Raw genomic sequence first — 12,142 nt, 5'->3', positions numbered from 1 at the left:
AGGCCTTGCTGGGTTGGACCCCAGGTCAGGCCGTCTGGAGGCAGGGCCTGGAGCCACTGCCCAGACTGCCTCAGGCCAGGGACAGGCTGCCTCGGCCAAGACCCAGGCCGGACTCACTGGGAGGTCACCAGGACAGCCGCCTGCCCAGCCCACGTGTGCCATGGCCAGGGGTGACATTAGTGTGCAGGTGGGCGGGTTCCCTTCGTACAGGTGGGAAGACTACCTGTCGTCCCGAGCTGGAGTCCAGGCCCTCTGACTCCCAGCCCCCCGCCCTGCGCTGGGTAACGTGGTCCCCAAAGCGGGCCCATCTCCTGTTTTTGTTCAGCCTGTGGGTTAAGACGAGGAGGGTTCAAATGTTTAAATGTTGGGGAAGTTTTCCTTTGAATGGTACTATTTCCTGACATGTAAAAAGTACGGGCATGTCAGGGCCCCTGACTAGTTTTGGGGCACAGCTCTGGTCACCTGTTTGTACGCTGTCTGGGGCTGCCTCTGAGCCCCCCGAAGCGGAGTCATCCCTGCAGAGACGGCGTGACCCGCAGGACGCTCTCTGGCCCTTTCCCAAGAACCTTTGCTGACCCACTCCGTCACATTTCTGTCTCCCCAAGAGAGAAACCACATCCAACGCCCCTCCGAGCTGCTGGGGGAACAGGCTGCCGCCTGAGGCCGATCTGGACACCTCTGGGGGCCTGGACCGCACGGGCCCTGGACCCAGGGAAAGTCCACACGGGTAGTAACTACATGGAGGAGGCTCTACCACCCTCTCCTCCACCCCGAGGTTCGGGATTTTGGGAAGCTCCTGATCTCTCTAACTCATGTTGGGATTTCAGTAAGACTCGAGTTATTGGCTGGTGTTATTTCTCCCTCCCATTGTTTGCAGCCGCTTTGAAGCCGGCCCCCCCTTCCTAGGCACAGACAGGTGTTTAAATGCCGTTGCCCCCCCCAACCAAGGACTCTCTCGCTCCGTGGGGCTTCAGTGCTGGAAGGCGGATTTGGGTTACAAAGCAGGAGAGTCATTAAGATATGGCAGGCTGTGATGGAGGAACACCTGGCCGGGCTGCTCCGGCGCAGAGGTGTCCTCCAGGATGAGTGGGGAGCAGCCACCGGCTTCCCTCCCCTCCCAGAGGGAATGGCCGCCACCTGTCCTGCTGTGGGGCCTGGAACTGGGCACTGACTGACCGGCGTTAGCTGATCTCAGCTGCTCTGGGGTGAGGACTCTGAGTCCCAGGCAGGGGAAGACACTTGTCCAAGGTTTCATGGCTGCTGAGGGGTGGCTGTGAGCCCAGGACAGGCCTGCTTCGGAGGCCAAGTTCTCGGCCCCGCGGGCCCTCCATCAGATCCCAGGGGAAGGGAAGGTGGGCTGAGCCACCAGCGGGGGTGACCCAAGGGCTCAGTGGTGTGCACAGAGAGCCCCGGCGTCTGAGGCACAGCTTGGCCCTTGGCTGTGGGCTCGGCGCCCCTCTGCCAGCCACCTGGGCTGTACTCTTGCTCTGTCGCCCGCCAAGCCCTTCAAATCCCAAAATGAGTTGCAGTGATTAGGAGATTTCAAAGGAGGTAAAAGCTCAGGGTGGAGGAGAAGGGGACAAGGCGAGGGCACTGGAGGCTTATCCTGGGTAGTTACCATTAACATCAATTTTTCCCAGGTGCACCTGCCGTCCGGGCCCCCAGAGATGTCCAGATCGGCCTCAGGTGGCAGGCTGTCCCCCCAGCAGCTCAGAGGGGCTGTTGGAGGAGATTTTTCACATAAGTGTTGTACACCAGGGGTTAGCTTGGGCAAGTTGCTTCACCGCCCCGTGCCTCAGTTTCCTCATCTGAAGAGTGGAGCTAATAAGGTGCCGGAGTGAGGACCAAATGCACGGACATTAAGGAGGCGTCCAGAGTGGAGCCTGGCACCCTTTTGAGTCCAGCACGTGTTAAATAGCCGCGGACGCCTGACGTGGCTTCCGGGCTTGGAGGCAGGAGGTAGAGGCCTCTCCTCTGCGGAGGTTCATGAACTTGGGTAGGCCTGTCTCTGCCCTGAGCCTCAGTTTCCCTTCCTGTACAGGGCACCAGGCCAGGTTTCTTCCCTGTTCTCTCTGGCCCCCGTGACAGAGCCCGCCCCTTCACTGCGGCGCTTGGCTTCCTGAGAGGCCCTGTGGTCTTGGGAGAAGACGGGGAAACTGAGGCATGGGAAGCCTTTCTGCCTCAGCCCCGCTCCTAGATGCCCTGGTTACCATGACCACTGTGTCCCTGTCTTCTTGTCCCGTCCTCAAATGCACTGCTCTGCCTGGCAGAACCCCAGCTTCAGGACCCATCTCGTCGGGGGTGTAGCTCACCTCCCCTGACCTCAGTTGCGTCAACAGTGAAATGGGCATAATGTACAGCTCACACAGGGGCTGTTGCCCCCATCAGCCCAGCCCCGGCCCCCCGCCCCACACATGCACAGGCCTGGGACATGGGGGGTGTCCCCACGCAGCATGACATGCTCGCTGCCCCCACCCCAGGCTGGACCTGCTGGGAAAGGAAACCCGAGCATGAGACCCCCAGGGATGAAGACAGGAGACCCCGAGAGGAAGTGCAGGCCAGGAGCTCCAATGGGCGTCTCGGCCCCTATCTGGTCTCTGTCCGCTGCCTGTCCTCTGGCTGGGAACTTAATGGCTTCATCACCCCAGCTTCGTCAGAAGATGGCCAAGCCAGGGCACGGGGGCATGGCAGGAGGTGGGGGCATCAGGGTCCCCTCGCGCCGGCGCCAGGGTCCGGGCGGGAGTCAGGAGCACTCGGCCAGACCTGCCATCTGAGTGTATCGCGGAGGGGTTTTGGACAAGTTCTCCCCATCCTGTCTCCCTGGATGCAGTGAGGGCTGGTGGAGGCCGTGTTCAAATCTCAAATGCAAAATGCTCAGAGCTTGGCCCCCGTCCTCTCGTTGAACTCACACCACCCCCAGGAGGGTGGGGAATAACAGTATCTCATTGTGCAAACGAGCAACCGAAGCACAAGGAGATCACCTTGCTCGTCAAGGTGGAACTGGGATGTGAACCCAAACGGCAGGTCCCTGGAGAGCAAGGACCCAACCTCTGCTCTCCGAGCCCTGCCCTCCCCTGCCCTGCAGGCCCGTGGCAGAGAAGGCCTGCTTTCCTTCCCTGCCACCGAGAGTCTCCACACAGGTCCCTGGAGGCCCGGGCTCCGACAATAGCCCCGGACCCCCGGGCTGACCCGGCCCCTTATCAGGGCAGGGGATCACAAGCCATCTGGCCCCACAGCTGCCCAGGTGGGCTCACCTTCCCAGCTCTATTTCAGAGAAATCGTAGCCCTGGAGCTGTCCCGTCCCTCCCCCACCCTGGCCAGCCCACCTGCTGGCCCCTCCGCAGAAACTAGCGAGCAGCCGGAGCTTGCTGCCCGCAGGTCTGAGCCTGCCTGGACCGGGAGCCAGCGCACAGCCTTTCCTGGCCTCAGGGCCCCGGGGACCCAGCACGGTGGGAGGCAGGGGCTTGTTTCTCAGGCACCTCACCGGGCACTCCGGCCACAGACAGGAGAACTCCAAGGGGATCATGCAGTGCCACGTGGGCCCACTGAGGTCAGACCCAGGCCCCCCACCACAGCCTGGCTTCCCTCAGGTCCTCACCCGGGAAAGCAAGAAGCCGAGAGAGTTTCTTATGGGCTCTGTGCGAGGAAAAGCTAGTCCATGCGAGGAGCCTAGCAGAGTGCCCGCTAATGTTACTTTTGCAGTGAAAATGTCGCAGGCTGCAGACAATGGCCCACTGATCCCCGAGGGGCGGTCCTGCCCGAGGGGTGGGCCTCTTTGCGGCCCTGGGCCGAGACACCGGCGTTCCCAGCAGCCCCTGCGCCCAGGGCCTCCACATGGGTGAACCCACTAGTCCCAGGAGGGGACACTGAGTCACCACCCCTCCACAGGTGAAGGCACAGAGAAGGCCGCATAGGCAGTCTTCTTGGCCCCCAAACTGCCACCCAGCTGCCAGGCACCCCCATCACTGGGCCCTGGCTGGCACTTGCCCAAGTCTTCCCTGGTCCTCTGCCTGATAACTCTGTCTCCCTTGCAAAAATGAGCTCCCTGTGGGCAAAGGACAGGGTCCTGTCACTGTGGTGTCCCTGCCACCTGCCCACGGTGCTCCCTGAATGAGTGGCGGGAAGCAGTGGGTGAGCGTCCCCCCTCCTGACCCTCAGGGGGTGACCACATGGCAGAGACCAGGAGGACTCCTTAGCCACACAGTCGCAGGTCGGGGCCCTGTGGGCTGGTGCCTTGGTGTGGTCACTGGTGCCGGAACGCAGCAGAGAAGGAGGCCGACCCAGGCCGTGACGGGGTATGGCCAGCTGCCCTTCCCCAGGCCCTGGCCCGAGGCCGCAGGGTGGAGGCGGCCCCCCGAGCACCCACACTGCCTCCTCCCCGCAGGTTTCTGGCACAGCCCCGAGTGTGAATTTGTCCGCCACTGCATCGCCAAGTCGCAGGAACGTGTGGAAGGGAAGGTCACAGTGTCCGTGTTCAAGGGTCAGGTGTACATCCTCGGCCGGGAGTCCCCACTGTCCCTGTATAACGAGGAACTGGTGAGGTACGTGTCCCCATGCCTGCGCCCCTGCGGGCACATGCTCACGTGTCCGGTGCCCCTTACGACCGGCTTTCTCAGCAGTGCTGGGCAGGGCACAGGGCGACAGTTGGGCAGCCGGCCAGTACCACCTGTGCCCTGATGGGACTCTTAGGCTCGAGGGGGTGGGAGGCACCCATCGAACGGTCCCCCGAAGGTAGAGTTCGGAAAGGTGACTCCAGGCTGTGAGGAGGCGTGGGGTACTCTGACTAGGTGTGGTCACGGAGGTGTGGAGAAGAGTCCCTGAGGAAGTCATCTCTGAGCTGATCTTGAAAAGATAAGAGTGTGTCATGGGCAGAGGCTCTGAGCCTTGGAAGGATCTGGAATGTTCCAGCCACTAGAAGAATGCAAGGGGCAAGAGGCTGGAACATGAGGGTCCTGGAGGCAGACCTGCAAAGGAAGGATGTGACCGGGGGTGTGTGTTTCAAGGGTCCTTCTGGCTGCGCTAGAGAATACGTGTGAGCGAGGTGGGCACTGGCTGCAGCAGAAACCAGGCCCCCCGCGCCTCGTGGGCGGCTTGCAATGTGTTGACGACGGTTCTGGGAATAGAGAGAAGCAGGAGGATCCGGCAGATGTTTAGAAAGTGGGATCAAAAGGGCTGGGATGTGGAGGGACATGGAAAGGTCCAGAATCAAGAGGTCCTGGGTTTTTAGGCACGAGCAGCAGGGTACATTCCAGCGGCAAACACTGAATTGAGAACGTTTTTGAGGAAATATCATGCATGCCCTTGAGTGTGGGTTTTCTTTGAGGCAGGTCCAGAGAGCTACCCGGACACGCAGGCCTGGAGGGGAAGGGAGGGGAGGGGGGGGACGATGGGTTGAGGACACTGGGGAGCAGCAGGCATCTCCCTGTCCTCTGAAGCCAAGAGGGAGTGGAGGGGAGAATCAATGAGACGAGAAAGGCGCCAAGCAGAGAATCATGAGGGGTCCCCACGACTCGCCAGGCCGAGGACCGGAGGAGAACGTGGCGGGCACAGCCAGGCCTGGTGGGCTGCGTCACAGGTAGCAGGTGGCCTTCCGCTGGGCCTCTGTTTGCATCGAGAATAAGAGAGTGGCCTTGACCGAGGAGCGAGGCGCCTGTGTGGGGGCCGCCTGGCCCAATGAGAGGTGGGGACAGGCCCCTTTGGGACAGACAGCCACCCCTGAATCAAGTCCCGGGCCCAGCTTCGCTCAGGCTGAGGCGGGCTCTCCCCCCCACCCCCCGCCCCCCCCACCAGGGTCAGGTGAGAATTACCGCACGAGTTTTGTTTGGCAGTCAATATAATTTTTCTCTTTCCCTCTCTTCGCTGCATTGAGTTTCTCCCCCCTTCAATCTTTCTAAACACTTTATAAGCCATAAATATAACCGAATCAGTTTAGATCAGTCGGGGTAAATGTCAAATTATCTTCTCTCTTTCTCCCTCGGGCTCTTTCTTCCCTCCCCCTCCAAATCAACAGCCTCTAATAATCTGCCCAACCCTTCATTAAGCCTTAGAGTCTCACTCAGGGAGATTAAATGAATAAAGTAAAAAGGGAAAGGGGAAAAAAAGAGAGAAAAGCAGGAGCATTTATTCTCACTGTGTCTCCGACTATGTCCCTTTTCTTTTTGATTTCTACATCGCTGACTTGAAAGCCCTTGAGTGACAGCGTCACAGGGACCAGCGAGGAAGCCGCGAGAGGCAGCAGGGCTGGAAATGCCGTGGCGCAGTAGGTAGAAAGTAACGTAATTATAGAGCAGGTCAGCGCCACTCGAATGAACAGAAATAAAAGCATAGAGGTTTTCTGTAGACCGTCAGGGGAGGTGGAAAAAAAATCATTGTAAACTCTTTTTCCAACCCCCCCCCCCACCAACCCCAAACCACGGTTTTAAAAAGAGGTTTTTCTGTGCCTGAGAAACACCTCTGGAAACATTTCGGCAGCCTCTCGGGACAAGTCTGACCCTGGACGTGACCTCACCTTGCAGGGCTGTGGGGTGATCCAGGGCCCGTTGTGGGAAAGGGAGGGCATTTGTTTTGATACGCAGGAGATGGGGGTGGAAGGACAGATGCACAGGATTGGAGGCGGGGTGGGGGGCTCCTGGCCTCTCCCCTCAGGTCCCCTCCCCCAGACCGAGCACAAGGACCCTGGCACAGGGGACCGGGTGGCTCCGAAGTGGGAGCGAGGTGGGTGTCTGTAGGCTGATGCTTTAGTTTGGTCCAGTTTTTCCTCTGCCCGGTGCAGGGTGCCAAACTGCAGCCCCTTGAAGTCTCAGGTCAGGTCCCCTTACAAGGAACTTGCTGGTTGAATGTTGGTGACTTTGGCCACCTGAGCTCTGGAGGGCCCCTGGGAGGTGGAGAGGAGGGAGGGGTGGGGGCGTGGGAGTTCCATGTGCCAGCTTCAAGATCCCACGAAGGTCAGGGCAGGGCACAGAGCGGAGGGCAACGGAACTCAAGCCCCGCCATGTTTGGGGCAGGGTGGGGGCAGAGACCCTAGTTCTTGTTGTACAAAGTCCACAGTCCACAAAGAGCCAGTCAGAGATACAGACAGCCTCGGGGTGGCTGGAAAAAAAACAACAAAACACAGCAGATCCCCTCTGCCCTCCTCCTCGGTCTCACCTCTCCCGAGGAGGCTCCTTGAAACCGTTGTGTCCTGAGGCTGGAGTTTGGCAGACCCGAGGACAAGGGGCTGATTCAGGGCAGGACATAAGAAGGGGTCCGTGAGAAATGGGAGGGTCCCCCTTTCCCCCAGAGGCACGGAGGGGCTCCCTGGGGAGTCAGATAGGGAGGGGGTGGCCTTGCAGAGTCAGATCTGGGATCACAGTGCCCTGAACTTGTCCTCAAAGAGCTTATCACAGTCATAACTAACAGATGGGTGATGGATTGCTCATGTCTGCTCCACCACCCACCATGGGCACTGTTCTTGTCTTGCTCCTGTTTCCTAGGCACCTGGCACAGCTCCTGGTGGGTAGTAGGTGCTTAATAAATACCTGAGTAAATGAATGAGTCGCTGAGTGAGTGCTGTGAGCAACAGCGAGTCCTTTCCACGCACCAGGTGCCCAACTCATTGTTTCATGTGAAGCCCCATTTTCTAGTGCAAGACCAGAGTTTGCCTGGGATTTTCCCTGAGCACTATGATGGGGTGGGGGTGGCGCTGGGAGGCCAACAGAGGTGGTCACACTAGAACGACTGCAGCTGGGAAGAGTTTCAGGGGGCAGCTCAGTGAGAGCACCTGAAAAGGTGGAGACTGTGGAATATGACAGCCATAGATGTGGGGGGGGGAATGTCTGTCCCATGAGCACAGCTGCAGCTGACCCGGCACTTTCCATGACCCCCTGGCAGAGTGTCCAGGTGTGAGAAAGGGTCAGACAGGGTCTCGCTGGTTGGGCAAGCAAGGAGAAAGGCAGCGCAGTGGACAGATCCTGCGGGGAAGGTCGGAGGCCACCCTGCAGCCTGCCAGCCCGAGGCTGTTCCCGGGGGCGGCCCCTGGCCTCCCGGCCTCCTGGCCTCCGGGCCCCTGGACTGCAGCAGCCGCTCCCGCACACTCCTCCGAGCCGCCACCACCCCAAGGGCAGGGCTGGCGCTAGGTGTGTCCTTGGTTTGCCGGGGCAGCGCAGGCACTGGCTGGCCAGGACCCGCCCTTCCCATTGGGGTGGCGGCTCTGCCTGGCCCCGGAGGCCTCCTGGGTGCCAGGGGTGCTGACGGGCTTCTGCTCTCTCCATGCAGCATGAACGTGCAGGGCGATTACGAGCCAACTGATGCCACTGGTTTCATCAACATCAACTCCCTGAGGTGAGGTGCTCTGGCCCTGACAGGTCCTCAGGCCCCTCAGGTGTGGGTGGCAGACCCTGCTGGGACCTGGATCACTCAGACCACTGCTCTGCCCTAGACAAGCCCCCCTGTCCCCCCCCCGCCCCTGCTTCCTGTCCCTCTGTTCATGGCATCCTCAGGGCCTGCTTTGGATTCAGCCTGCTCGAATCTCAGTGGGGCCAGAAGGCACAGCTGACAGCCAGCAGGGTCCTGGGCACTTGGGTCCCAGGTCCTGGGGCTCTGCCATGTGCCTCTGCCCTGGGCTTCTGCCATTTACTGGCACCCTCTCCAGCTGCAGGGACTCCACCAGGAGCCCCTTTCCTGGGCAGATCAGAGAGGAGCCTTAGAAGGCCACCTGGCCAGCTCCTGCCTTCATGTCACCCTACCCAAGCTGCAGGTCTGGCTGGAAGCCATCCTAGCCATGACCCAGTGGGGTGGCATGCATCTAAAGCCACTCAAACCGGGGTTCAAATCCTGACTGCAGGGCGGTCGGTCTCAGAGCCCTTCAGGACATGTGGGAACCCCACGTGGGCTTGTAAACCGTACCCGCCTCACCGGTGCGGAAAGTGATGGGAGTCTGTGGAGTCAAGCACGGGGCCCAGAACCTGGCCTGCAGGAGGAGCCTAGCAGCAGGCCCCCAGCCTGGGTGCGGCCCGGGGGCTGGCACATACAAGGGCAAACAGGATCATTTACTGCCAGCAGCTACCAAAGACCGAGCCACTTCCAGGCATCTCCTAGATTATCTCATTTAATTCCAACACAAACCTGCAATTCCGGAAACAGGCCCAGAGTGGTTAAGTAACTGGGCTATGGTCACACAGCCAGGAAGCTGTGGAGAGGAGTCCAGAAGGGCTGTGTGTCCTGCTCTGGATTCTTAATCGCCACCGTGCTTCTCCTGGGGCTTGGGGTGGGGAAGAAGGCATGAGTCCCTCTCCTCTCTCCCACACGTGCCCTGGGAACGCAGCCACCTACAGCCACTCTCTTGTCCCCGGAGCCAAGCCCAGGAGAGATGTGGAATCCAGCCCCACCACTCTCTGGGCTCCCCCACCCGACCGCCATCACTGCCCTGCCCCCTCCACCCTCTGTTTGTATTTTATGACTATAAACCTTTTTAAATGGCTCCAAACACACCAGGTTTTCATAACGGCCTCTTCATTTCTCCCATTGCCGATTAAGCTCTTAGTCTTTGACAATGACGAGCAATGTTTTCTCCCTAAGATAAATTAATTACCTCACCCTGATTGGAGGGAATGGAGGGGGGGCAAAAAAGACAACTTCACATACATCTTAACAATCAGCTGCCCCCGCCACCCCGGCTCTGCCTGCATTAATTGAATTGAGTGCATGTTGTTATTGTTAATTTACATTTTTCTTTGTTTTGAATCTGGTTCACAGGCTGAAGGAATATCATCGCCTCCAGAGCAAGGTCAACAGCAAATAGACCAGCTGACAATGAGGAGCTGGGCCTCCTCACTTCGCCCATCTCCCAAGTACGGGCGCTAATTGTCGTGATAATTTGTAGCTGTGACTTGTTCTCCGGGGCGGGGCTGGCAGCGTGGTGGGGGTGCCAGACCCCAGCTTTGTTCCCTGGTCCCCTGTAGCCTACAAAAGTGGTCAGCGAAGGGAAGGTTGGGGGCTGGCTGCAGCGAGGAGCTGTAAAATGACAATTAAAAAGGAGGTGCATTAGTCCTTTGTTTCTTTATTTCTGCAGAAACGGGGTTAAGAATGCCAGTGTCTGTGTGCAGTCAGTCACGTTTTCTGTAGACCAGCCTTTGTGTTTTCTAAGTGCTCCCGAAGGCCACCTTTTGCCTGAGAATCTGTTTATCTGGAAAAATGGAACCCTCTCTCCTCCAGCAAAAAATAGGGAATCCAGAAGTGCCCACCTGGGTCCAACCCTAGCCCAGCAGCCTGGCACTTGTCACCAACTGTGACACAGGGATACCAAGGAGAGGTTGGGTGACATATCTTGGAGCTGTCCTGCCCACAGTGGAGGCTGTGACTGGCCACATGAGTCTTTGCCACCACGGCTGGGTGCCCTTCAGGAGCCTAACGTGTGGAAGAAGGAGACCCCGAGCTGAAGGGGAACCCCAAGGAGAGGGGTGAGCAGAGCAGGCACAGAACTGAGTGGGCACATCAGGTGGCCACCTGGGCTCCAAGCTTCCTTCTACTGCAGTGCTGCTACTGTGAGCCCACCCCCTTGGTCCTATCTGATTGGAGCATCCTGGACACCCAGGCAGAGTGGGGCCAATCAGAATCTCTCAGCCAGGAATTACACCTGGAAATGAGGCCAGACTGAGAAGGAATCAACCTAGGCATGGGGGGGGGGGTGCGGATATGAATAGAAAAGCGGGGAGGGAGAGGATGGAAGAAAAGGGGAGAACTGGGAAGTGTGGTCTAGGGTTTAGAGTTCCAGTTCCCATCCTGGTTCGTGTCACATGAAGCTGGTAGCATTTCTTAACCTGGATTATCCGAGACACCCTGGTGTTCTCACGACCAACCACCACTTAGGGCTGAAGGTGGGTGAGCGAGTTACTGCCACATAGAACCAAAAACACCTTCACTGGGTAGACACTGGTGCTGGTCGCCCTGGTCGCCCCGGTTGCCCCGCGCCCTCCCCTGACTCTGATCTCCACTGCACTCCTTTGTCAGTGGAGGTTTCCTTCCAAGGAAGTTGCACCTTTAGAACTTCTTTTTCTCTAATTATAAGAGTAATAAATGAATTACTCAGTGAATGTTAACTTGGTGGCAGACACTCTGCTCTATACTTTATTCACATGATCTCATTGAATCTTCAAAACTGTGCTGTGAGGTAGATGCTTTTATCTCCATGGCAACTGGGATGCAGAGAAACTGATTTGCCAGCATCCACTCAGCTAGCGAGTAACAGAGCCAAGAACCCAAGAACCAAACCCTGGCCTCGCTGACACCCAAATCTTGTGTGTTTATGTCCTTAGCTGTTGTCCTTAGAAAGATAACAGTCCTGTAGAAACAACTATCACCCAGTATCTGCTCATACCTGGGATATTTCTTTCCAGTCACAGTTTTCCATGCTTGGAAATACTTTTGCAGGGTTATCAGGATAAACTCTTTTAAAAGCAGGTGTCATGCCCTGCTCTTAAAATTTTAACATTACATCATAAATAATTTCCTATATCATTCAACATTCTTAAACACTTTTAACAACTATATAATATTCCATTATATCAGTACCTCCTTACTTAACCTTTCCCCATTCGTAGATTTAGTTTTTTCCACATTCTAAGGTGTTATTCTTCCTTTTGTTGGATTTCATTATTTTTAGTAGTTGGTTTATTAGCTACACTTCTTTGGGCCTTTTTAGTAGTTTCTCTAGAGTTTATGATAAATATCTTTAGCTTACTACAGTCTACCTTCAATTAATATGTCGGTAGCATCTCGCATATAATATAAGAATCTTACAATGGTACAGTCTTAGAACAGTTTACTTTGTGCTTCTGGTGTGTATGTTACTTCTGCCAAACCCAAATTACATTGCTGTTGTTTTTGCTTTAGATAGTCAAGTACTTTAAAAAGATTAAAAGTGAGAAAAGAATGTGTTTTACCTTTATCCTTGCATAGGGTTGATGATGTTTCGTTCATAAATGTTGAGAGAATTCACCAGTGAAGCCTGGTGGATTTCACCATCTGGGCCCACCATCTGGGCCTGGAGTTTTCTTGGTGAGATGTTTTTAAAGTTCAAATTCAGTTTCTTTGATTAGATAAGGTTGGTTATTCATGTTGTCCATTTCCTCTTGGGTCTACTTTGGGTAATTTGTGTCTTTTGAGG

The 12,142-nt window shown here is 56.9% G+C and overlaps 1 protein-coding gene across 2 annotated transcripts in view; it reads left to right on the top strand.

Moving 5' to 3' along the window:
* The window catches only part of ASS1 (argininosuccinate synthase 1), a 50,379-nt gene extending 40,356 nt beyond the window's left edge, over nt 1-10,023 (top strand). For both annotated transcript variants that reach the window (XM_037144519.2, XM_037144590.2), the window contains exons 14-16: nt 4,385-4,541; nt 8,254-8,319; nt 9,733-10,023. In XM_037144519.2, coding sequence (XP_037000414.2) covers nt 4,385-4,541; nt 8,254-8,319; nt 9,733-9,778 — 269 coding nt within the window. In that variant the 3' untranslated portion in view covers nt 9,779-10,023. The remainder of the gene's footprint in view (nt 1-4,384; nt 4,542-8,253; nt 8,320-9,732) is intronic.
* The last annotated feature ends 2,119 nt before the right edge of the window (nt 10,024-12,142 follow it).

This window comes from Artibeus jamaicensis, unplaced genomic scaffold (assembly GCF_021234435.1).
Source record: "Artibeus jamaicensis isolate MK-2021 breed Jamaican fruit bat unplaced genomic scaffold, CSHL_Jam_final contig_471, whole genome shotgun sequence".
In the NCBI taxonomy this organism is placed as follows: Eukaryota; Metazoa; Chordata; class Mammalia; order Chiroptera; family Phyllostomidae; genus Artibeus; species Artibeus jamaicensis.
This window is presented reverse-complemented; position numbering and strand designations above follow the sequence as displayed.